The sequence below is a fragment of the Molossus molossus genome, unplaced genomic scaffold, assembly GCF_014108415.1.
Source record: "Molossus molossus isolate mMolMol1 unplaced genomic scaffold, mMolMol1.p scaffold_m16_p_5, whole genome shotgun sequence".
NCBI classification, from domain to species: Eukaryota; Metazoa; Chordata; class Mammalia; order Chiroptera; family Molossidae; genus Molossus; species Molossus molossus.
Genome location: NW_023425388.1, coordinates 45,850,198 through 45,877,511, shown reverse-complemented (window position 1 = coordinate 45,877,511; position 27,314 = coordinate 45,850,198). Strand labels below are relative to the sequence as shown.

Genomic DNA, 27,314 nt, shown 5'->3' with positions numbered 1-27,314 from the left:
ACCCAAGACCCTTCAGTCCAAGGGCCAGTGCTCTAGCCACTCAGCCAAACTGGCCAGGGTTAAATCTACTGGTTTTCAACAGGTGTTCAGGGAGGAGTTATTATGCCTGGTGTCCTGATATTTTGTTGTTGTTGTTAGGCATTGTTACTATGGTCTTGTTTGATTTAGAGATCTTATTGTTGAATTATGGAATAGAATCTCATTTTTTTCCCCCATTTAAAATGCATTTTCACTGTGAACCTTGCTAATGTTGCAAATCTGAGAGGAATTTCTATTCTGTTTTAATATGGTGCTAATTTTCCCACAATAATCTCCAAATCACACTACCATTTTATAATTGAAAGTGCAATAGATTTTTAAAGTTCAAATGGATATTTAAAAAAGCACAATAAATGAAGATTCAATTTTCTTTTGATTTTACATTCTTAAATACGGTAAAAACTCAGTAGACTTTTACTAACCATCATATTTATTATTCACAGTTGTCAAAGCTGCGGGATGAAAAGTCAAGCTTGCAAGATCAGCTACATGACTTTGAAGATCGAATTAATGCTTTAACTTCTCACTTCAAAAATGTTAAACAAGAGTTCTCATTTACACAGGTATATAATGTTGAAATTCCTGTTGATTATATCATGTGTAGTCATGGAATATTTTCCATTGCATTTACTTTTACAGATATAATAGGGAAATTTAGTACAACTAAGCTATTGTGTACATCACTTTGAATTTGAAAGTAGGGAAAAAAGTCTTTGAGGAGCTTCCTACTGCCACCAAGTTCAAGAAATAATTAATTCATTTGAAAGGAGAAATCATCAGTCAAACATTCTAATATAATGTTAGGCATCAGATTGTATGAGAAAGGGTACAGTGATGAAGTGAGAAATGATGACTTAAGCAGAAACAGACCTAATATAAGACATAATAAGGTTTCTGTCTACTTGTAATTATTCAGCACAACCCACTGGGACCATTTTGAATGGAAGCAAATAGTCCTAACACTCAAGTAGCCCTTAGAGCACCATGATCTCTTAGCATAGTTTAAGAATTTAAATTTATGATAATTCTGAGATAAATGAAAAGTTAGATTATGTTTAGGAGACTATTTAGGGTAACTTGGGAAAGTATAATACATTTTAGAAAATTTATACAAATTAAAATTTAGGATAATTAATTAAAGCATTTGTTGTATGGATAATCTATGCATGTGTAGAACTTTATTCCCTGATGATGCCCAGCAAATCAGTCAGCTCAGCAAATCAGCACTGGAGAGTTTACTAACTTCCATTTCAAACTATTTTTTAAAAATTGCATCTACCACCAGTCAGAAATGAAAGATGCACTAAGTGAAATAAAGAATAATTTATAGGGAATCAATAGTAGAGTAGGTGAAGTTAAGCAAACCATCAATTTGGAATATAAGGAAGCAAAAAACACCCAATCAAAACAGCAAAAAGAAAAAAGAATTAAAAAAAATTAGAATAGTGTAAGGAGTCTCTGGTACAACTTCAAGCATACCAACATTCACATCATGGGGGTGCCAGAAGGAGAGGAGAGGGAGCAAGAAATTGAAAACCTATTTGAAAAAATAATGACAGAAAACTTCCCTAACTTGGTGAAGGAAAAAGACATACAAGTCCAGGAAGCACAGAGAGTCCCAAACAAGTTGAACCCAAAGAGGTCCACACCAAGACACATTATCATCAAAATGCCAAAGGTTAAGAATCTTAAAAGCAGCAAGAGAAAAGCAGTTTGTTACCTACAAAGGAGCTCCCATAAGACTGTCAGCTGATTTCTCAAAAGAAACTTTGCAAGCCGGAAATGAGTGACAAGAGGTATTCAAAGTAATAAAAAGCAATGACCTACAACCAAGATTACTCTATCCTGCAAAGCTATCATTTAGAATCGATGGACATATAAAGAGTTTTCCAGATAAGAAAAAGCTAAAGGAGTTCATCACCATCAAACCAGTATTATATGAAATATTGAAGGGTCTTCTTGAAGGAGAAGATGAACAAAAATATGAACAGTAAAATGGCAATAAATACATATCTATCAACAACTGAATCTACAAACAAAATGAGCAAGCAGAACAGAAACAGACTTATAGACACAGAACTTTTTGTTGCTTGCCAGATGGGAGGGGGCTTGGGGGATGGGTGAAAAAGAAGAAGGAATTAAGAAGTACAAAATTGTTGTTAGACTGATGAACCTCAAAGGGAAGGGGAGAGGGAGGGCAGAAAGAGATAAACCAAAGAACTTCAATGCATATATGCATAACCAATGGACACAGACAATAGTGTGGGGAAGGCAGGAAGGAGATGGGATTGGGGAGAAGGGAATCAATGGAGGAAGAAAGAGGAACATCCGTAATAAAAATGCATCTACCTTTCTTTGAAAAATTATGTAATTTTAAAAAATGAACAAAGTTATGTTTATAATACCAATTTGTTTATTTTTATTTTTTGCTCTTTCCACTCATATTTTTAAATTTCAGCATTTTTATTTCTTCAGTCATTAAAAATAGTTCATTAAGGTAAGGATTATGCATGTTATTTATTAAAAATTTAGACTCATGGATTATCGGTTATAAACATTTTCATCCTAATATATTTTAAAAGATATTTATCTTTTTTTAAAAAATTTAATTTATTTTTGTTACAGATGTTTCTCCTTTTTACCCCACTGATTCTCCCCTCCCCCCCCCCCTCCATCCTCTCCCCAGCTTTGTTGTCCATGTCCGTTGTTCATGCATACATGCATATAAGTTCTGTGGTTTATCTCTCCCCCGCAACCCCTCTTCTGGGGATAGTCAGTCTGTACCCCACTTCCACATCTCTGGGCCTATCCCATTCCTCAGACTGTTATGTTCATTATATTCCACAAATAAGTGAGATCATATGATACTTGTCTTTCTCTCTGTGGCTTGTTTCCCTTAGGATGACACTTTCCAGGTCCCTCCATGTCATCTCAAAGGATAAGAGATCTTTCTTTCTTGTAGCTGCATAGTACTTCATTGTGTATATGTACCAAAGCATTTTTATCCATTCATCTACTGATGGACATTTGGGCTGTTTCCAGATCTTAGCTATTGTAAATAGTGCTGCTACAAACATGGGGGTATATATATTCTTTCTGACTGGTGTATTCTTTCTGACTGGTATATTCTTTCTTTCAGGCTTCTTAGGATATATTCCTAGAAGTGGGATCACTGGGTCAAATGGAAGTTCAATTTTTAATTTTTTAAGGTAACACCATATTGTTTTCCATAGTGGCTGCACCAGTCTGCATTCCCACCAGCAGTGTACTAGAGTCCCTTTTTCTCCACATCCTCGCCAACACTTGTTATTTGATGATTTGTTGATGGCGGCCATTCTGACAGGTGTGAGGTGATACCTCATTGTTGTTTTAATTTGCATCTCTCTGATGATTAGTGATGTTGACATTTATTCATATATCTCTTAGCCATTTGTATGTCCTGTTTGGAGAGGTGTCTATTTAGTTCCTCTGCCCATTTCTTAATTGGGTTCTTTGTGTTCCTTTTGTTGAGTTGTATGAGCACTTTTCAATATATTGGAAATTAATCCCTTATCTGATATATCAGTGGCAATGATACTCTCCCATACAGTGGGTAGCCATTCCATTTTGATGATTGTATTTTGCTGTGCAGAAGCTTTTGAGTTTGATGTAGTCCCATGTGTTCATTTTCTTCTTTGTTTCTGTTGCTTTAGGTGATGTGGCAGTGAAAATTCTGCTGCCTATGATGTCTGAAATTTTGTTGCCTACATTTTCTTATAGGATTTTTATGGATTCATGAATCACATTTAAGTCTTTTATTCATTTTGAGTTTATTCTTGTGTAGGATGTAAGTTGATGGTCTAGTTTCAATTTTTTGCATGTAGCTGTCCAAGTTTTCCAACACCATTTATTAATGTGGCTGTCTTTACTCCACTGTATGCTCTTGCCACCTTTGGCAAATATTAATTGAGCATATTGCCTTGGGTTCATTTCTGGGTTCTCTGTTCTGTTCCACTGGTCTATCTGCCTGTTCTTGTGCCAGTACCAGGCTGTTTTGATTACAGTGGCTTTGTAGTATATCCTGAAATCTGGTAATGTGATCCCTCCTACTTTGTTCTTTTTCAAGATTGCTGTGGCTATTTGAGGTCTTTTTAGGTTTCATATGAACTTTTGAAGTATTTGTTCTAGTTCTGTGAAATATGTCGTTGGTATTTTGATGGGGATTGCATTGAATCTATAGATTGCTTTGGGTAGTATGGACATTTTAATGATGTTAATTCTTCCAATCCATGAACAAGGTATGTGCTTCCATTTTTTTATATCTTCCTCTATTTCTTTTTTCAATGACCTGTGGTTTTCTGCAAATAGGTCCTTTATTTCTTTGGTTAAGTTTATTCCTAGGTATCTTAATTTTTTTGCCACAATGGTAAATGGTATTGTTTTCTTAGTTTCTCTTTCTGAGAGTTCATCATTGGTGTATAAGAATGCCGTTGATTTCTTGACATTAATTTTGTATCCTGCCACTTTTCCAAATTCATTTATTATGTCTAGTAAATTTTTGATGGAGTCTTTGGGGTTTTCTACGTATAGTATCATGTCATCTGCGAATAATGACAGTTTTACTTCCTCCTTTCCAATTTGAATCCCTTTTAGTTTTTCTTCCTGCCTGATTGCTGTGGTTAAGACTTCCAATAGTATGTTAAATAAGAGTGGTGACAGTGGGCATCCCTGTCTTGTTCCTGTTCTTAAGGGAAATGCTTTTAATTTTTTCCCATTGGGTATGATGTTGGCTGTAGGTCTTTCATATATGGCCTTTATTATGTCTATATATGATCCCTCTATTTCCACACTGCTGAGCATTTTTATCAGAAATCGATGCTGGATTTTGTCAACGGCTTTTTCGGCACCCATTGATATGATCATGTGGTTTTTATTTTTCATTTTTTATCACATTTATTGATTTGTATCACATTTATTGATTTGTGAATATTGTACCAGCCTTGCATCCCTAGGATGAATCCCACTTGGTCAAGGTGAATAATTTTTTTGATGTGTTGCTGGATTCGATTTGCTAATATTTTGTTCAGGATTTTGGCATCTATGTTCATCAGGGATATTGGCCTGTAGTTTTCTTTCTTTGTAATATCTTTTTCTGGTTTTGGAATTAGAATTATGCTGGCCTCGTAGAACGAGTTTGTAAGTCTTCCTTCTTCTTGAATTTTTTGAAATAGTTTGAGGAGAATGGGTGTTAGTCCTTTTTTGAATGTTTGATAAAACCCCGTGAAGCCATCCGGGCCTGGGCTTTTGTTTGCTGCGAGAGTCTTGATTACATGTTTAATTTTTTCTGTTGTTATTGGTCTGTTCAAGTTTTCTATCTCTTCCTGGTCCAGTTTTGGGAGACTATGTGTTTCTAGAAATTTGTCCAGTTTGCTTAGATTGTGGAATTTGTTGTCATATAATTTTTCATAGTAGTTGTTAACAATCTTCTGTATTTCTGTGGTATCAGTTGTTACTTTTCCTCTTTCATTTCTGATTTTGTGTATTTGGGTTCTCTCTCTTTGTTTCTTGGTGAGTCTAACTAAGGGTCCATCAATCCTGTTTATCTTTTCGAAAAACCAGCTCTTTTTTTAATTGATCTTTGAATTGTTTTTTTTTGTCTCTGTGTCATTTATTTCTTCTCTGATCTTTGTTAGTTCCTTCCTTCTACTTGCTCTAGGGTTTTCTTTTTGTTTGCTTTCTAGTTCTTTAAGTTGTGAGGTTAGGTAGTCTATTAAAGATTTTTTTTTGCCTGTTGATGTAGGCCTGTAGTGCTATAAACTTCCCTGTCAGAACTGCTTTTGCTGTATCCCATAGGTTTTGTGTTGTTGTGTGTTCATTTTTATTGAATTCCAGGAAATTTTTAATTTCTTCCTTGATCTCCTCATTGACCCATTCATTATTTAATAACATGCTATTTAGCTTCCATATGTTCAAATGTCTTTCCATGTTCTTGTTGCAATTGATTTCTAGTTTCATGCCATCATGATCTGAGAAGATGCTTGATATGATTTCAGTCTTCTTGAACTTGTAGAGACTTAGTTTGTGTCCTAACATGTGGTCTATCTTTGAGAATGTCCCATGTGCACTTGAGAAGAATGTGAATTCTGTAGTTTTGGGGTGTAACTATCTGTAGATATGTATTACATCCATTTGGTCTAGTGCTTCATTTAGAGTCTCTGTTTCCTTGCTAATTTTTTTGTCTAGAGCATCTATCCAGTGATGTTAGCGGGGTGTTGAAGTCCCCTGCTATGATTGTATTGCTATTGATTTCTCCTTTGAAATCTTCCAGAAGATTTTTGATATATTTTGGTGCTCCTATATTGGGTGCATATATGTTTATCAAGGTTATATCTTCCTGTTGGATAGATCCTTTCAATATTATGTAGTGGCCTTCTTTGTCTCTAGTTATGGTCTTCATTTTGAAATCTACTTTTTCAGATATGAGTATTGCTATCCCAGCTTTTTTTTCCTTTCCATTTGCTTAGAAGATTTTTTTCCATCCCTTCACTTTCAACCTATGTGAGTCTTTTATTGTGAGGTGGGTCTCTTGTAAACAACATATAGATGAGTCATGAGTCATGCTTTCTTATCCAATCAATGACTCTGTCTTTTTATCGGAGCATTCCATCCATTTACATTTAAGGTGATTATTGATGTATTTATTTATTGCCATTTTTGTTTTTACTCATTATATTTTTCTTCCTATTTCTCCTGCTAAATACAGCAGTCCTTTTAATATTTCTTGCAGTGCTGGTTTGGTGCTAATATATTCCCTTAGCCTTTTTTTGGTCTGGGAAGCTCTTTATTTGACCTTCTATTTTGAATGATAGCCTTGCTGGGTAGAGTAGTCTTGGAATCAGATCCTTGTTTTTCATGACCTTGATTACCTCCTGCCATTCCCTTCTGGCCTGTAGTGTTTCTGTTGAGAAGTCAGCTGAGAGCCTTATGGGGGTTCCTTTGTAGGTAACCTGTTGCTTATTTCTTGCTGCATTTAGGATTCTCTCTTTGTCTTTAATTTTTGGCATTTTAATTACTATGTGTCTTGGTGTGGGCCTGTTTGGGTTGTTTTTACTTGGGGCTCTCTGTGCTTCTTGAACTTGAATGCCTTCTTCCTTCACCAAATTAGGGGAGTTTTCTGTCACTATTTTTTTGAATATATTCTCTATCCCTTGCTCATTTTCTTCTTCTTCGGGGACTCCTATGGTGCGAATGTTATTATGTTTCTAGTTGTCCCACAGTTCTCTTAAGCTGTCTTCCTGTTTTTTAATTGTTTGTTCTTTAGGTTTTCTGATTGGTTGATTTTTTTCTACCCTGTTTTCAACATTTCTATGTCTTTTCTCATGGTGCTCATGTCCTTACACATGCTTTGAGCTTCCTCAAGATCATGGCTCTGAATTCTAGTTCTGCTAACTTGTTTAACTCATGTTCAGTAGAGGTCTCTTGTTCTTTCATTTGGCTTTTGTTTCTGTGTTTTATTATTTTGGTTATCACAGTGAGCTTTGGAGCCTGCCCAATTTTTCCTGTGGGTGTTGGTATTCTGCTGTTTGTGGCTCCCTCTCCTGGGTTTTAATGAGCCAGGGAGGACCCACGTTACGCACCAATGTCAAGTCTTACTTTCCAGGTTTAAGTTGCTAGCCCATGGAATGGTACAGTTATCCTGTAGCTTTTTGCCTGAAGGCTATCAGTAGAGGTTATCTGAGAAACCTTGGTTTCTGAGTTGACTGAAAAACTTCCTCAGGTGCTCAGTGTAAGGGGATTTCCCGAGGGTGGGGCAGATGCTGGTTGTTAATGGGCCTCAGTTAGCATTTCAATGGCCACTGGGTGGGGTTGAATCTCTGAGGGAGGGGCCTCCGCCTCTCCTGGGAAGGAGTAAGATGACCACAGTCTTGCATGGCTGCAATTTAGCAAAAGCTCTGAGCTCCCTCCAAATCCCGAGTGTCCCCACACAGTTCCAGTCCAGTCTTCCCTCCCTCTGCTGGAGCCCAAGGTAAGTGGCTGCTGCTATTGTAGCCTCTGTCCTGGCTTTGCTCTGTGGTGCCGCTTGGGAGTTTAACCCGAGGGCGCCACTCCCAGGTAAGGCCGCAGCTCCCAGCTAAGGCTGCTACTGACAGCCGAGGCCGCTGCTCACAGCCGAGGCCGCTGCTCACAGCTAAGGCTGCTGCTTACAGCTAAGGCCGCTGCCAACCGTGGTCTCCCAGCCCCTCTCTTGCATCTTCGCAAACCTACCAGGATTGAGTCAGTGTCTCTGGTTATGTGGACCTCCAAGCTGCTTTCCTGTTGCCTTTTCCTGACTATCTGTCTTTATTTTCGTTGTAATTCCAGTTTGGTCCTGGGAGATAGTCTGTGTAACTTCCATTCACTCTGCTGCCATTTTGGAATCCTCTTAGTACCAATTTGTAATTAATATAGATAACCAGTTATTTCATGCTTTAAGAAGTCTTATTAGAAAGTTAAAAATTTAATGAACTTTTAAAAAAATACTCAAGGTTTTAAAATCTGATATGATTAATTAAGAAACTGTTAGGAACAACCTCTTTTCCTCAAGTTATTAAACTACCGAGATGGGAATTTGAGAGACACTCTTTGTAGGTATATTTTATTATAGTCAAATCTCAACTAGGGTAATAGAGACAAAAGACAATGAATTTCCTACAACATTCACAGCTTTAAAATGTAAAAATAATACCAATAGTGATAACTTTAAAGTACTATGAGATCAGTAGTCAACAAGTACCATTTTATTAAGTAAAATATAACACAAGGGCATGTTTGTATATTAATATAGTATAGGAAATATTTATAACCATCAGTGTTTACATAATTATTTAAAAATTATCTCTGTTAATTATGTGATCAATTATATAAACATCCCATTTACCAAGTAGTTTTTAGTCAGTTTTACTTCTTATTTTTAGGTAATGACTTAAATCTTTTTTCAAAACTTAATTAATTAATATTTTACAGTAAGCTAAGGTTAATTAATTTATTTATTTTCTTTATTGCTTTTATAGAGAGAGGAGAAGGGAGAGGGAGAGAGAAATAGAAACATGGATGAGAAAGAACATCAAGTGGCCGCTTCCTGCATGCCCCCCACTGGGGATCTGGCCCACAACCTGGGCATGTGCCCTGACCAAGAATCAAACTGGTGATTGGTAGATGCTCAACCACTGAGCCACACTAGCCAGGCTAAGGTTAATTTATAAGTTAGATCTTTGTAAGTCTAACTTTATAAACTTTGGTTTTCTGCAATTCCCTTAGACCAGTGGTTCTCAACCTTCCTAATGCCACAAGCCTTTAATACAGTTCCTCATGTTGTGGTGAGCCCCAACCATAAAATTATTTTCGTTGCTACTTCTTAACTGTAGTTTTGCTACTGTTAGGTCTTAGGCAACCCTTGTGAAAGGGTTGTTCGACCCCCAAAGGGCTTGAGACCCACAGGTTGAGAACCGCTGCCCTAGATCAACCTAATATCTATAAATTGCTGGCAACAATATTTTCTCCTAGCACATTCCATGAACTAACTCTCTTACAACTAGTAAACAACACTGACTACGCTGAATCACAAGTGTAATGTAGTGTAAGTTTAAGACAAGTAGAATGAATAATATGTAATCTAAGCATTTTGTGGGAACTTTGTTAAGTTTTTGTCTAATGGATTATTATAAATATTTTTTAATATTAAAATTTTAAATGTCTTTCTTTCTTGTATGTTTTTCTATAGTCTCTTTTCAAAGCCAGGGAGCATGAGATTGAAAGTGAAGAACATTTTAGGATCATTGCTGAAAGAGAACTGTGTCGAGTGCAGAAGGAAATCAAACGACTGGAAGATGAGATGGCTTCAATACGGGAAAAGAAAAGTGATAAGGAAGTATGTGATGAAATGCTACTTAAAATTTTGTGCCATTATTCCTGCTTCCCTCACCAAACAAACAATGACTTATTTTTCTGTATGGAAAGGACATTCATTAGTTTCCTGACATTTATGTACATGGTTTTTTTGGACAATAAAAGGCACATGGAGCTGTGATTTGAATGGAACAATGATAGAATATTACATTTATTTTTCCAATATTCATTTACCAAATACTCATTGAGCCTTACTATGTGCAGAGTACCATGTTGGTTGCCTTTTATACAACACTAGACATAATTTATTCATAAGCATGACCTTTTTAAAAGCCACATTAAAAAAATTTCACTTTTAATTTTGAATTTCATTCTTTGCAGGTTGGGGGTCGGAAGGAAGGTATTAATGAGGGAAAAAGGAGAAACATCTGTAACAAAAATAAATTAATTAAAAAAACTTTTACCTTTTATATTGACCTATCAGCTTGTGACTAATATTAAACTGTTGTACCTATTTTTTTCTTTTCCTTAGTTTTTAGTTACTTGACTTGGGTACGCTTTCCAAATTCGATTTTTCTCTTTACATATGTATACGCATATGGAAATGCACACATATGTATGTATACGTATACATACACATACACACATACATATTTTATTACATTTATTTGTATTTGTTTGTATATTCTTCAGTTTTTTAATGAATCTATATTTGTTAAATGAATACATTTACAGAAATATTTTTATCTTCTTAACGGCTATATTTATTTCAATTAGAAGTGCTTCCATAATTTCTGTATAAGAGGCCTCTCTGAGGCAGCAATCTGATTTGAAATGGGGCTGAAAAGGACTTGTCTTGGGCTTGAGTTAGCATATCAAGCACATTATTTTTACTAAGATTGCACATTCACTTGGGGCAGCTATGGTGGAATGACTAATGAGATTGCTTTCAGGGAACCCTAAAGCCTTTGAAAGCAACTGCTATTCTAAACTTTGTATAATCGTTTCTCCTCTATTTTACAACTAAAGAATTAAAATACAAGTATGATAGTTATATAATTAAATGTGTGATATTATATTCATCTGGCAGCCAGGGACAGGATTTCTCTTTTCGTTTTTTATATGTTCTATATAGTATGTAATGTTATGTTTTATTTTAGTTTGTATAGTAAATAATGTTTTGTAATCTTCCCCTACCCCCTCTTTTTGGATACTAGAATAACATATTTAAATTTACTCAAAAATTGGATGGTTTGAAAAGTCAGATGAACTGGGACCAGCAAGCACTGGAGGCCTGGTTAGAAGAATCAGCTCACAAAGACAGTGACGCGCTCACTCTTCAGAAGTATGCACAACAAGATGACAATAAAATTAGGGTGAGAAGTTAGAAATTGTAATGTTAAGTTTTCTCTGAATCTGTAGTGTGTCAACCTTTTTATCTAAATCGAACTTAGATTTAGATAAAATCTAATCATTTTTTTAAATCTACTTGTAATGAAATCTGGTAATACCTTAAAACTATGAAACACACTATTTTTTGATAGACTTAATACCAAATACATTCTTTTAAATGGAAAATTGTTTAATCTTTTTTTCTAATATACTTTAAAATGTATTGAAAGTCAAACTTCAGAGAGAAGGGGGTGGGAAGGCGGGAAGAGATAAACCAAAGAACTTATATGCATAACCAATGGACACAGTATGGTGAAGACAGGACAGGGGAGTGGGGAGGAGGGTGTCAATGGGGGAAAAAGGAGGGACATCTATAATAAAAAAATAAATTAATTTTAAAAAACAATAATTGAGTTTTCATTGCAACCCTTTGAGGTTAAGATATATTATATATACATATATATGTTTTAAATATCAAATAAATGTATATCTATAATATAATAATACTTAATGTGAGATAGGCTAACAGCTTTTAAGTTAATCAAATGATAATCATGAATATTTTTGCATGTGACTACATAGGCACTGACCCTGCAATTAGAAAGACTGACTTTGGAAGGTAATCAGAGAAGAAAGATACTTGACAATGAACTTACAGAGACTCTAAGTGCACAGGTTGGTTTAGGGAAAATTTTTATTTCTTAATTGTCAAAGTAATGTTTGCAAAAGCACTTATAGTCATAGAAATGTTATTTGCTCTCTATTTGACAGTTAGAATTGGATAAAGCAGCACAAGATTTTCGTAAGATTCATAATGAAAGACAAGAACTCATTAAACAGTGGGAAAGCACAATAGAACAAATGCAGAAAAGAGATCAAGACATTGATAACTGTGCCTTGGTAAAGTATTTGTTTAGTCTTTGCAATGTTTAGCTGTATTTATCTCTTTTGTATTTAACTCATTAACTTCAAATGTAAATCACATTGTTATTTGAAAGTCACATTTGTAGGAGATTCAGTAGTTATGGTAAATGTTTTTCAAAGCTGACTCTATCCATTTAGAAATGTGATTTGATGTATATTATTTATGGTAGTATAATGACAGAGACTAGATCCTGCCATCTCTGAAATGTGGAACAGGAGAAAGTTAACAGATAACGTTATTGTAGTGAAACCAATGTCCTACTTACACATGTTTGTTTAAGGTGCCTTGGATTTAACATGTGTGCTATCTGTGCACACAGTTACAGCAGGGAAATGAGCCTCACCGAGAGCCAAGAGACAGGAGGGAGAGAGTCAGGGAAGCATCCAGGACTGCAATCAAGTTTCACTTTTGAATCTGCGACACCAAAACGGGGTAGAATCTTGTAAGGGGAGGAATACCACACTGAATAAATACAGAGCTAGTGTTATCTTTTGCTACTTTCCAAGGTAATTTGGAACTTTTTTGGGAATTCACTAAGAGGTAAAATAGTGGTGAGTAAAAATGGAAGATTAGGGAAAGCTGGGAAAGAGAAGGGATTGAGGAGGAAAGATGACAGATTGAGAAGATGTGGCAACATTCTCAATCTATTCCATGGAAAGGCATTTGGCAAGCAGCTCCGATCACCGAGTTAGAAATTCTGAAATCTGGATGCAGTTTACTTGTTATATGTAACTTGTTACATGAAAATATGTCATTCTTTTACTTTAAATTTCTGTTAGTGACCAACATTTTATCAACAAAATGGCCAGTGCTTCCCTAGGAGGGACAAGGGAGAGCCAATCTTAACTATGAGTTTCTCTTAATTCTTAATGCTGATGCTGGCTTCTCTTTCTTGACTTCTTATTACTTTCAAACATCAAGCCCTAAACTACTTCCCCTGTGTAAATTAAATGTGCCCAATTTAAGACTGCAGTTCCACAATCAAATTCTCATCAACACCACAGTCGAATGGACTCAGCCTGCTGATTTGGCAGAATACACAGCTTGTCATATTCACAGTGCTTCCTTACTCACAGGTTGGTATCTCCTTGCCGTTTGTATTGTAGGAGTCTGGGGAGGGTGCTGAGAAGAGGCTGCACAGGTAGAGGTATGCTTCTAAGTGTTTAACGACTGGCTCCCAATCTGGAGCTTTTCTGATTTCTGTGGTGAAACTAACTGTGTCCGTACTAACATGACTTCACCGGACACAGTGTTGAGGAGATGTGCGAGTCAGTTGTGGTGAGCCAGTGAGAGCCGTTCACACCACCAGAGGATTGAATCCGAGATTGGACCCTTTTGCTCCTTTTCCTCCAAAACAATTCCTGCCTTCTCAGTATCTTCTTGGTGGGAGTCTGACCATAGAATCCTGAAATAAGCTTCTTAAAAGAAACTTTTACATTATTTAGAAATATTTTTCTACTATGCTTTTATTCCAATGTAAAAGCTTTGAGATATTACTTACAAGCATTATGTATATGAAAAGTTAACTGTGAATAGATAGCACTGTTAAATAATGTGAACATTGAAGTAGGTATGAAGGCATTTGATTAAGTAATAGAAAAATGAATATAAGGCAGGAAATTTTAGGATGATCATTTGCCATATGTAAACCTAAAAAGTTTTGACCTGTTCTTTGGTTGAATGAACACAATAGACTTATAGAATACTACAATTATAGAATGTTATTTGTCATAGAGAACGTATCGGAATATTAGATGAAACAAATTAAAAATGTTTTTTTAAATGTAGTACATCTCAAATATATATCCATTTAATATGCTAATATGTATAATTTACATGTAGCATTTCTAAAACTTATTGATTTCAGACCAATATCTCTCCCAATCCCATCTCCTGGGATTAGTTGTTTGGTGGGACCCCATTTTGGAAAACTTGAAAGAAAATGTATTTTAGGGTCAATTTTTCTTCTCCCTCCAATTCATCCATCATATTGCAATAATAATCACTTGTAAAAACTGCATATGATCTTTTTATGCCCCAGCTCTACAATTGCCTTTGTTCCATATTGCTTAAAAGTTGACCCTCTTGCCCTGGCTGGTTTGGCTCAGTGGTTAGAGCGTCGGCCTGTGGTCCAGAGAGACCTGGGTTCGGTTCCTGCTAAGGGCACGTACCTCAGTTGCAGTTTGTCCCCGGCTCTGGTTGGGTCGTGCGGGTGGCAACCACCCGATGTGTCCCTTTCACGTCGATGTTTCTCTCTCTCTCTCTCTCCCTCTCACTCTATCTGAACAAAATATGGAAAAATGTCCTCAGGTGAGGATAAAAAAAAAAGTTGACCCTCTTTAACATGACAATTGAAAAATTGAATTTCTCACCATGGATGGTTTGGCTCAGCACAGCTGTTGGAGTGTTGCTCTGTGGACCAGAGAGTCCCAGGTTTGGTTCCTGCTAGGGCCGCGTACCAAAAAAAAAAAAAAAAAAAATTGAATTTCTCCACAGTTCGGCCCCAACCACTACCTTTTCCAACCACTACCTTTCTAGCCTCACCCCTTTCATCTGTACCCACCCCTTCTTAATATATCCCTATTTTATCTCTGCCCTCCCACCCTGTGCTTTAACCACATGGCAGTTTCTATGCATCTCCATTTATCTTTTTCGGCCTGACTTTAATTAAGCCCCTTAGATAATGCCTTTTAATGATTCCTCTTGGGTGGACCTTATTGAATAAGGCTTATTCTCTTTGTTCCTATAATACTTTGTCCATATCTCAGTTACTACTTCGTATATTCTATCACTTTTGTATAGCCAAGAACAGCAAAAAGCCCAAGTGAGGCATTCCTATTTAAAACCAATAACTAAAATGCTGTTCTCAAAGGATGAAACAAAAAACAAAAAACAAAAAACTGGTCCTGTGAAATATTTGGAAAATTTCATTGAAATTCAACTTTGTATGTGAGAAATAAGTACTTAACACTGTTATATTTTTAGATGTCACCTTTCATTTATATACAATTGCTATTTTCCTCATATCTTTAACAAAGTACCAAGTAGATGAAAGAAAATATAGAGACCTTTAAAAATATGAGCTTATTATATTTGGTGTATAGCATATTGATATTTTGTTTTAATTCATCTAAATATAGTCTCTCTTAAAGAATATTCTCTTAAGAAGTTGTGATAAAATAGAAAACTAAATATAATAATAGAAAAATAAAAACTAAATTCCTTTTAGTTTTTGTTTTGTTCATCATATTAAACATGTATTTAACTTTTTTTGTTTTTTTTCAATCCCAGGTATTAGCAAAGCTAAAGCAGGAAACAAGAGAAAAAGAAAGTTTGGTTAAGGAAAAGATCAAGTTTTTGGAAAGTGAGATTGGAAATAACATTGAGTACGAGAAAAAAATTTCTGTTGCTGATCGTAAAGTTGTAAAATGTAGAATGGAATATCAGCGCCATGAAGCTAATAGAAATCAGCTGAAGGATGAGGTAGGGCAACTAAAAAGTCTGGTTTGTGCATTTGTGACAAATTACTATAAAAATAAGCACAAAGCCTTTCCTTTGATTAAGGAACTGTCTTTTAATTCTTGTTTCATCCCTTCATGTTGTAGAACTTTGAGGATATTCTGATGCAGCCCGATTGAAGGCGTCGGGGTGCCATTCCCATCACAGGTGGTGTTAAGGGCTCCCCCTGGAGTTGGGCAGTGCCTAACATGCCTGTCACACTGGGTCTAGACTGGAAATCATAATTATGTGATAACTGGCAAATGGGAAAATGTGAAAGTGAATATTGATATTAGTGATAACTTGAAGTGTCTTTCCACTGCTACATGTGTATGGTGGTTTAACTCTTCAATTCTCAGTAGGGCTACCTGTTTTAAGTTCAGTTTCTCACCTTGTTAAGGGATACATTTCAGTTTGGTAGTGGGACAATGTAGTGGTCAAATACCTTGAAACAGACTAAGAGAGAAGAAAACTTCTGTTTTGTTCTTCTTTTGCAACATGCATGCTAACTAGATTATTTGATGGGGAGAGGTAGCAACCCTCTTAGTTAGCAATAAAGAGATCTTTATGAAATTTATGTCTTAAGACCATATTATCTGAAGTTAACAGTGTTTAGGTGGGAAATTGGAATATTGTAGAGCATTGTATTCTATAAGTCGTTACGCTTTTTATTTCTGATAAAGAAGGAAAGATATTTCTTCTGCCCAAAGAGAATAATTATAGAAGATCCTAAAAAAAAAAAAGTAAAATAAATGAATTTCTTGCCTAAGTTAAATGTCACTGCTAATAACTCATTTTTAAGCATTTTAAAGTTTAAACTAATTGCATAAAAGAATGCAGGGATTTCTTCATTCATTCATTCATTCATAATTTGTTTATTGAGATATAATTCACATATAATAATTCACCTTTAAAAGTGTACAATTCAATGGTTTTTATTGTATTCACAGAATTGTGCAACCATCACCACCATTTACTTTTGTCAGTCTAAAGAGAACCTCCACACCCATTAGTAATCACTCTCCTTTCCCCTGTCCAACCAGCTCCTGGCAACTATTAATCTACTTCATGTCTATGGATTTGCCTGTTTTGGATATGTCATATAAATGAAATCATATAGTATGAGGCCTTTTGTGTCTGGATTCTTTTACTTACATAATATTTTCAAATAGTACTTTATTCATTTTTTTCCTCCAAATTTTTTTATTATGGTAAAATACACATAGCATAGAATTTACAATCTTAACCATTTTAAGTGTACAATTCATTGTATTAAATACATTCCTAATGTTTTGTTACCATCAGCACCATCTATCTCCATAACTTTTTTTTTTTCTTGTAAAACTGAAACTCTGCCCATCAAATAGTAATTCCTCATTCCTCCCTCCCACCAGCCCCTGGTAACTACCATTCTATTTTGTCGCTATGATTTTGACTACTCTAAGTACCTCATGTAAGTGGAATCATGCAGTATTTTGTGACTGGCTCATTTCACTTAGTATAATGTCCTCAAGATTCATTTATGTTGTGGTATGTGTCAAAATTTGCTTCTGTTTAAAGGCTGGATACCATTCCATTGTATGTATACACCGCATTTTGTTTATCCATCTGTCCATGGGTACTTGGGCTGCTTCCACATTTTAGCTATTGTGAATAATGCTGCTGTGAACATGGGTATACAGTCACCTCAGAATTGCTGGATCGTATAGTAAAATTCTATTTTTAATTTTTTGTGGAACTGTCATACTGTTTTCCACAGGGTTGTATCAACAGGGTTAATTGCTTCACATTCTCACCGATACTAGTTGTATTATTTATTTATTTATTTATTTATTTATTTATTTATTTATTTATTTAATTTTGCTAGTAGCCCTCCTAATGGGTGTGAGGTGGAATTTTATTGTAGTTTTGATTTGTGTTTTCCATGAGCATCTTTTCATGTGGTTTTTGGATATTTATATATCTTCTTTGGAGATTTGTCTATTCAGGCCCTTTGCCTAGTTCTGAATCTTTTGTTGTTGTTATTGAGTTTTACGAGATCTTCGTACATTCTGAATATTAATCCCTTATCACATATTGATTCGCAAATTTTCTCCCATTCCGCCTTTGCTTTTTTGCTGCGTGGATACTGTCTTTTGATGCACAAAAGTTTTAATTTTGATGAAATCCAGTTTGTCTATTTTTTTAATTGTACCCTGTGCCCTTGGTGTTATATCCAAGAAATCATTGTCAAATCCAGTGTTGTGAAGTGTTACTCTAATGTATTTTAAACACATATATGTGGGTCTCTGTAATTTGCCAGTATTATACAAGTCATTTAAAACTTAATATTAGATCAGAAAGAAAAACTGTTAATATGTATAACAGCAAAATGGTTACTTTTCTTTCTGGAAGTGATGAAGGTTAGAAATGAAAGTGTTTCAAATACAACTTTTTGGAAATGAAATTAATTTATAAAATATAGAGTAAATATATTATTTCTTTCTGTTAACTGATGAATAGCTGGATTCTTTAAAAACCACTGTGAATAGAAGTTCCAGTGATTTAGAAGCGCTGAGGAAAAATATTTCCAAAATAAGGAAGGATATTCATGAAGAAACAAAAAGGTAAGAAAAAGATATTTAAATATGTTTATAGTTTTTGACTACTTCTAGAAACATAACATTTGTTTTGTTAAATAAATAACTATACAATTATAACTACTAAATTTAAAAATTTCACAGGTTTTTCATCACAAAGGCTTAGGAGCAATATTTTTATGACATAAATTTGTATTGGTAATAAAATGGTTTATGGTAAAAGTAACCTTCAAGTTATATGAAGAAATCACAGGACAAATTGTTTCTTGTTTGTTTGCATTAAATACCTGTAGACCTGTTTTCTGTTTTTTTTCATCATAAACCCCTCTCTAGGTTACACAAAATAAAAAATTCTAATGAGATTGCAAAAGACAAATTAAAGCAGATAACTGAGAAAACTATGACAGCAGAAGAGAAAGCTACCAATTTGGAAGATATGCTAAAGGAGGAAGACAAAAGTGTAAAGGTAAAGTTCAGTTGCAGTTTTTAAAAAGATCATACAAATTTAGCAATAGCGAATTAATTAGGCTCTTGAGATCAGAGGAATAGGAAGTCTTTTAAGAGGCTCTGCTGTCTGGTGTGATCACATTTGTAATCAGCATGGTTGGTCCTCTTTCTATTGCTTCTGAGGCTCTTGGTGACCTTCTCTCTTCTTAGGTTCCTATTTCTTCATTTGCTCTACTTTCAGCATTTGGTTTTGATGTCTTCTTTTAAAGGCAGCCCTGTACCTTCGATTCCATGCCTTCCTCATGCCTACTGTATCCACATCCTGCTTGGTCTCCATATATATATATATATATGCAAACACACCTTGGAAAGTGCCCTTGTTTTACAACTGATTTCTACATGATTGGCATCTTTTTTGTTTGTGGTCAAATTCCCCCCAATAGTCTACATTCATTACCTGTATTTCTTCACCATCTGCTACCACTATCTTTTCAGCCTCTTATAGTCTGGCATCATTTATCAGTAAGTGGACTCTTAACTTTACTGTACTCTTATCACTTTACTCACCCTACTGGCACCCCCCTTCTACCTTAATCTCTTTGGCATATTGGTAGCATTAAAGCCAATATTTGAGCCCTGGCCAATTTGGCTCAGCGGTTAGAGCGTCGGCCTGCTGTCCAGAGAGACCCGGGTTCAGTTCCTGCTAAGGGTGCGTACCTTGGTTGCAGTTTGTCCCTGGCCCTGGTTGGTTGTGTGGGTGGCAGCCACTCGATGTGTCCCTTTCAAATCGATGTTTCTCTCTCTCTCTCTCTTCCTCTCTCTCCCTCCCACTCTATCTGAACAACAACAACAAAAAGCCGATATTTGAGGAAGTGGAAAAGTTGGTTCACCATTTCCTCTTTGAAAACGTCAAAGTGACTGTGTGACCTGATACTGTAGACACTGCTTCTTGCTTTTATCATTTTTTGTTGTTGTTGTGGGGGCGTGTGGAGTGGGAGGTGGAGTGGAGCGGCAGCTGAAGATGGTAGCAAAATCCCCTATTTGCCAAAGTTTATTTCAAGGAAGGTTTTACCTATATTTAGATAGAATTGGCTTCCTCAGTGTGTTGTATGTTTAAAATTCCTAAGTTATGAAGTCATGAAACAGCATTGACTTTGGTGGTATTTGAGTCTAACATTATTATTTTTTTAAAGTTAATTTTTCCCCCTAAGAACATGATTTCTGTAGCACATGAGATGGGACAATATTAGAACTTATCAGAAATCTGTAAAAACTGTGAAATTCATATGAAATAGACTTTTTGGTGACAGAATGAAAAATTAATTTATGAAGAAATTAGCTGAATTAAAAAAAAATAAGTGTATTGATTGTGCAGGGTTGTGTTCATTTTGATATTTGTAACTGTTGGATTTTGTGTTTTTTTGGAAAAATCCCAACCTTATGTGTTTTTGAGATGTACCGCGTTATTATTCACCACCAGGCACTGACTTGAAATGTCTGCTAGGCAATCTTTGAGAAGGTCCTAGACCCAATGAAAATTGTCCATTATATGAAAATACAATGCATTTTATATGATTATATCAGATTATATTTCTTGATTTGTGAAAATTTAATTGTGCCAGTCACAGATGTCTGTTGTTCTATATTAAGATTCATCGGTTGCCAGTGGGAAATATGCTAATCTGGGTATAAGAGCACAGAGGGAAATTATCTCAGCATTTCAAAACGATAACATCTGTAGTGAGTCAATAGTAAAAAACAAACAAACAAGAAACCCAATAACTTTCAACAAATCATGTCATGATAGATCTGTTTGAAGCCGAGATAGATACATCTGTCGTGAAGCCTTGAGGTCGAGACCGATCTGCCCCCTGAGAAGGGAGCGGTGGGAACGGGGGATTGGTGTCGCCTCCTGTAAGGCTGCACATGGAGGGAGGCCAGCGGGAAACGGGTGTGAGTAAGAGGTAGTGCCGGTAGTGTGTCGGGGCCAGCCCTACAAGAAATGATAGTTACATTTTCCAGAATTTTGCAAGTTGGCTACTAAACATAGCTACTATTAAAAATTACATTATTATACTAAGCGAAATAAGCCAATTGGAGAAAGACAAATAGCACATGATCTCACTTATTTGTGGAATATAATGAACAAGGTGGGCTGATGAATGAAATAGATTCAGAGACATAGAAAGGAGTATGGTTCAGACTGACAGACCTCAGAGTAGGGGGGCAGGGGGTGATGGGTGAGATGAACCAAAGAACTTATATGCATAACCAATGGACATAGACAACAATGCTAGGGGGTGGGGAGATGGGATGGGGAGGAGAGGGTCTAGGGGAGAAAAAGGAGAAACATCTGTAACAAAAATAAATTAACAAAAATTGGAGAAAAAAATTTAAAAATTAAAATTACACTATATAGACTTACAATTATTTTTTTACTTATTTTTATTTTTTTATCCTCACCTGAGGACATTTTTGCATTTATCTTCACATAGAGTGGGAGGGAGAGAAGGAGGAAGAGAGAGAGAGAAACATCAATGTGAGAGAGACACCTGGAGTGGCTGCCACCCTCACGACCTCAACTGGAAGCGGGGACAACTGCAACCAAGGTACGTGCCCTTAGCAGGAACCAAACCCAGGCCTCTCTGGTCCACAGGCCAATGCTCTAACTGCTGAGCCAAACCAACCAGGGCTTACAATTAAATAAATTATATTAAAAACAAAAGTAATAGCCCTAGCTGGTTGCTTAGTGGTTAGAGCATTGGCTCACAGACCAAGTGTCATGGGTTTGATTCTTGGTCAATGACATGGACCTGGGTTGCAGGTTCAATCCCTGGCCCTGGATGGAGTCGTGTGGGAGGCAACCAATATATGTGTCTTTTTCACATCTCTCTCTCCCCCTCTTCCTTCCACTCTATCTAAAAAGTAATAAATACTCAGTACTCATCACTTCCAAATTATTTTACTATGGTCTATGCTTTTAATGTTACTTAAAGATTACTTTGTATAGAGGAAATACTGTGTAATGGTCTACTATTCTGTATCTCTTCCTAACTCTGCATTTAGTGGAATCATTTTAGTAGCTTGAAATTGGCTATAGTGGGAATATTTACACCATGAAAATCTGCCTCTCCCCCCTAATCTCTCATGCACTGGAAAGCTGGTGGTTAAATATTTACCTGCTCACCGGTGGATAGCGCCTCAAAGAAGGTGGGAGATTGAGTGGTGTGACTTCTTCCCTGCAACACCCTCAACACCTCAGTAAACTTTCTGAATTTATGTGCTGTATGTCTCCAACATAGTTTGTTTTCTAAGGAAATCAATGGAATGGCCAAATTCTAAGGCCAGAACTAAGATGACAGATCAAGGTACATGATACAGGAATGGAAAACTACTATTCTAGTCTACTAGAATAGACTAGGAGAAATGTTGGGGATTTGTTGAAATTGTCGAAGGCCTTTATATCTCAAGAGCTAAAATGTTGGGGGTTCATTTATGAGCCCCTAAATGAAAGTGTTTATAAAATAAAATATTTTAAGATATTATAATTTTATTAATTGCTATTATTCTTATCATCAGGAGGTGGAAGTTCAATTGAACATATTGAAAGGTGTGCTGTTTAAGAAAGTTCATGAGTTACAGACTGAGACAATGAGAGAAAAAGCTGTTGTGTCAGAAATCGAAGGGACCCGTTCTTCTCTAAAGCACCTCAACCAACAGTTACATAAGCTGGATTTCGAAACCTTGAAGCAGCAAGAAATTATGTACAGTCAGGTAGATGTTACTCTTACGAATATCTTCCATATTGATTTGTTATAGTTGTGATGGTCAAGATACTGAGTTCTGAGAAAACAAAGATTTCTAAGCACTCTTGCGGGGTAGACAGATATTGAAGATGGGATATCATGTTAGATCAGTAGAAGGGTGAGGGAGCTTACATGCTATTTTTTCTAGGTCTGAAATAAAAAGGTAAGAGGTTAGATGACTCTAGTGAGGGAGAGCCATGCTTTAAAGAAACCTGGGCAATTGAATGTAAAGTAGAACAAAACAAGGAGTTGGACATCTGAAGCCTAGAAAAACTGTATGTTGGTTCTTAGTTGTTCAGACATAGGATTTCCCATCCCCACCCCTAGATTAATAGGTTAAAAGTCTTTTTTCAGTTTTTCCTTATTTCTTTTATTACTTGTTCTTTCTCATTAATTTCTTAATGTCTTCCCTCTCAACATCTTAGTCTCCCCATCCAATACATTTTTAGTTTCTCAAAATTATAGATGCTAAAGTATAACTTTAAAAATAATTAATTAGAAGTTTTGAGTCTTTTATAACAACTTATGACTATAATTTTTTGCATCCCTTAGAAAATGTATCCTCAAAAATTTGTGTCCATGGCCCTGGCCAGTTTGGCTCAGCAGTTGGGGTGTCGGCCTGAGGTCCAGAGAGACCCAGGTTTGGTTCCCGCTGAGGGCATGTACCTCGGTTGCAGTTTGTCCCTGGCCCCGGTTGGGGTCATGTGGGAGGCGGCCATTCGATGTGTCCCTTTCATGTCAATGTTTCTCTCTCTCTCTTCCTCCCACTCTACCTGAACAAAAATGGAAAAATGTCCTCTTGTGAGGATAAAAAAAAAAAATTGTGTCCATGTATATCCAGTGGGTTTACTGAGGTTCCATCATGGTAGTACAATAAAGAGCTCCGTATATGACTTTGTTATATTTTCAGATTACTTATAAATCACTATCATGGACTCTGATTGTTGAAGAATAGGGTGTTGTTTCTCCCTTTAGGGTAAGAAGGATTTTATCCTGTAAATTACTGAAGGCTTAAGATGACTTCAGTAAATGGTGACACCCAGGCTGACTCATAAGAAAGTCTTTACCATATCTTTATAGTTATAGAAATGGCTTTCACCATTTGTTTCTCCTTACTAACTTATTTTTTAAAACTGTAACAGGATTTTCACATACAACAAATGGAACGCCGAATGTCACGGTTGAAGGGAGAAATTGATTCAGAAGAAAAACAAGCTCTTGAAGCAAAAATTGTTGAACTTAAAGGGACATTGGAAGAGAGAAAATCTACATTTGGCCTTTTGGAAACACAGATCAAGAAGCTTCATGTAACTTATCCAAAACACTTTCTATGCCTCAAATATGCTAGTTGTTAGTCATTGTGTTTTAAGAGAACATGTTCCAAAGACTTCACTTTGGATAGATGATTGCCAAGCTGCCCACATATATAACAAATGTATGAACTGTTACCCATATTTTTATCCTGACTATAAAAATGTAACATTACCATTGATTATGCATTTACTATATGCTAAATATATCATATGCCTTTAGTATTTTATTTCACTTAATCCTTATGAATAGGGGAACTTGTGAGGAAGATAATATTATTATTTTACAGATTAAATAACTTGTCCACGGTTATACAGCTAGTACATGGGGAGCTAGGATTTGATCTCTGGTTTATGTGACTTCCAAATACTCTTCAATAGTACATGATTTAAAACATTGATAAATTCCAGTTTTCTATTATACATTTGCTGTAATAACTTGATTGTCCTTTATGTATGAAATAACCTCTAAAAGAAGCTGCTCGTTATGGGTCTTCTATTGTCGTTATTCAAATATTCACTTAGTTATATAATTCAAATAACTCGATTTTGCTAATAAGGTGGAAATATTCTTAATCTTTAGGTATATTAATATGTTTATGGTAATATAAAACTTATGTTAGGAAAACTTATGTAATATGAAACCTGTGTTCAAGTTTAATTGGAGAGTAAGAATGAAGGCATGAGAATATGGACCAGAACAGATGAAACACCAAAGGGTTCAATGTTTTTTAAACAGCTGGGAAGGCCTAGTGATGAGTGTCCTCTAGTGGCTATAAGAAGAATTGCCCTGAATTCCTTTGGGGCTGACAAAGAAAGGGAGTTACCAACTTTTTTTACATTAAAAAATTTTTATTTTATGATGATAAAATTTTGGTGTGGAGTAGTTTGTAGTCTGACGAAATATCTTTCTTTGCTATGTCCTTGGTTTAGTAGAAAAGAGCACATGTTTTGGAATCAGAAAGAATTGGTTTTGAGTGTCAAGTTTATATTACTGCTGTTTTAACTTTTTGGAGCCCTAGTTTACTCATCTATTAAATGGAAAGAATATTTGATATTATTTTAGAGTATTTTAGAGAATTAGAAGCAATTTATGTTGTGACTCAGTGCTTTTTAGCAGGTAATCAGTAAATGGCATTGTTTTAGAGTACAGTATAAGAATACTAATGCTATAGAAACATATGAAGGTAACCTGTGTATCTGAACATGTTTCTCGACCCTGCCTGAATTGTGTCTGTTTTGCTGTGGGGGGATGGTTCTAGTGTTCCCTTTTGGTCGATGGACCCTGGGGCTCTGTCCATCATGCAGTTGGCTAGTGCTTATGCCTATTCTAACTCTGGTTTTAACAGAGAGATGAATAACTTAGTAGAAATGCGAGTGATTTTTTAAAGATATTAAAGCTACTTATTCTTAACGAAGGTTGCTATCAATAGTAGCATGAGGTCGTAAAGTCATTCTGCAGTCCCTCTCCAAAGCTGCTTAATCTCGTATTTTGCGTGAAAGAAACTACTTTCTTCTGGTTGAAATTCATCTTAAACTTAATTATTTTTTGTTCTAAAAGTTAATTTTATGAAAACATATTTAATCAAAAAAATTCCTCTCACTGTCTTGCTGAAATTCTAGGTCTTGATATTCAGAGACGTACAGGCAATGAGAAAAGCAGAGGAGGGAAGGAGGGGGTAGAGAGGAAGTGAGAAAGAGACAGGAGAGGAGGGAGAGAGGAAGAGAAATAGATCTTGGAACTAAAAAGTTTTTGCTTTAGGTACCCAGAGGGGACTAAGCACAAACCTTGTTCTGGGTTCAGGGTAGGGGGAGGGATACAAACTAGTATAAAGTTAGAAAACTAGTATCTGTGTATGTATGATCCATTATGCATCCTATGGAGTTAGATCTTATCTAGCATTTTCCTCTCCAGCAATATGTGATTATATGATGATGATAATAATAATAATAATAATAACTATAATAATACATGAGGTTTCTATATATTAAGTGCTGTTGTGCATACTCCTTACCAGTAATTTATTTAATCCTTACGAGAACCTAAGGAAGTGGGTATTGTTATCGTCTGATTCCAGAGCTTGTACTGTTAACCAAGACACTATGCTTTCTCACACTGTTAATGTTTTTACCTTCTGGGACTTCGGTTGAATCAAATAATGAACCATGTGTTGAACCAAGGCTTTGGTTAGAGTATAAAGAATAAGATTTAAACAAGTCTGGTTATTATTAATATTTAATGGAACATATAATTTAATGTAAGATATTTAATTGTATATATTTAATATTACTATTTAAAAGTATATTTATGAACCTATTTTCTTTTCACAGAATGATCTATACTTTATCAAGAAGTCAAACAGTAAAAATCATGATGAAAAACAGTCCCTCATGACCAAAATAAGTGAACTAAACTTTTTCAATGACAGATCAGAGAAGGAACTTAATAAGGCTCAAGCTTTTAAACAGGTAAAGTAAAATTATATGGGTATATAATATTAAAAACCACATGTTTTCAGGCTGTTTATTGAAAAATTTAATTATTGAATAATTATTGAAAAATTTAAAAATACAACAAATTTTTAAAAAGACAGTAAGTCACTATAATTACTGTACATGAAATAGTGTTAAAGTATATTATTTCCTTCCAGTTTCAAAGAAAATATGCCATCTATCTATCTATCTATCTATCTATCAATCATCTATCTATCTATCTATCTATCTATCTATCTATCTAGTATTTAAAATTTGTTAATGTATTGTACATGTTTCCAAAACATTAAATATTCTATTTTTCTAATTCTCACCCGAGGACATTTTTGCATCCATCTTCAGATAGAGCGGGAGGGAAAGATAGAGAGAAAGAGAAACGTTGATGTGAGAGAGACACATCAAGTGGTTGCCACCCACACAACCCCAACTAGGGCAGGGGACAAACTGCAACCGATGTACGTGGCCTTAGCGGGAACCAAACCCGGGACTCCCTGGTCCACAGGCCGACGCTCTAACCACTGAGCAAAATCGGCCAGGGCAATATTAAATATTCTTTAAAAATATTTTTGAAGTCTTCCTACACTGCATGAAGTTACTATAATTTATTTAGCCATCTCCTAGTTTTTGGATTTATGTTTGTTTCCAATGTTTGACTATTTTAAATAGTATATTATCATGCTTTGTGCACATATATCAGTGTAAAGTTGTTCAGTTAGTTACTTAGGAAAAATCTCTCGCTGTATAACTAAGGTTCAAAAAGAATGAATATATTCAGTGTCTTGAAACTATTTCAAAGCCAAATTGTCTCCTAGATGGTTAAATTAATACTTCAGTAGCAATGTGTAAGCATTCTAGTTTACTTACCACCGCATCAAAGTTGGATCTTATCGTTTATAAAATTATTGTCAGTTTGATGGTCAAACATGATATCTCATTGTTTTTAGTCTGCTTTTTAAAAATT

At 35.5% G+C, this 27,314-nt stretch overlaps 1 protein-coding gene across 1 annotated transcript in view; it reads left to right on the top strand.

Annotated features, from left to right (window-relative positions):
• The window catches only part of CCDC39 (coiled-coil domain containing 39), a 52,647-nt gene that overhangs the window by 6,633 nt on the left and 18,700 nt on the right, over window positions 1-27,314 (top strand). Inside the window, exons 2-12 of the mRNA XM_036243417.1 lie at window positions 483-602; window positions 9,779-9,925; window positions 11,121-11,279; window positions 11,878-11,970; window positions 12,067-12,195; window positions 15,512-15,703; window positions 18,221-18,324; window positions 18,631-18,763; window positions 22,324-22,518; window positions 23,693-23,857; window positions 26,192-26,329. Of these exons, the coding sequence (XP_036099310.1) occupies window positions 483-602; window positions 9,779-9,925; window positions 11,121-11,279; window positions 11,878-11,970; window positions 12,067-12,195; window positions 15,512-15,703; window positions 18,221-18,324; window positions 18,631-18,763; window positions 22,324-22,518; window positions 23,693-23,857; window positions 26,192-26,329 (1,575 nt within the window). The remainder of the gene's footprint in view (window positions 1-482; window positions 603-9,778; window positions 9,926-11,120; window positions 11,280-11,877; window positions 11,971-12,066; window positions 12,196-15,511; window positions 15,704-18,220; window positions 18,325-18,630; window positions 18,764-22,323; window positions 22,519-23,692; window positions 23,858-26,191; window positions 26,330-27,314) is intronic.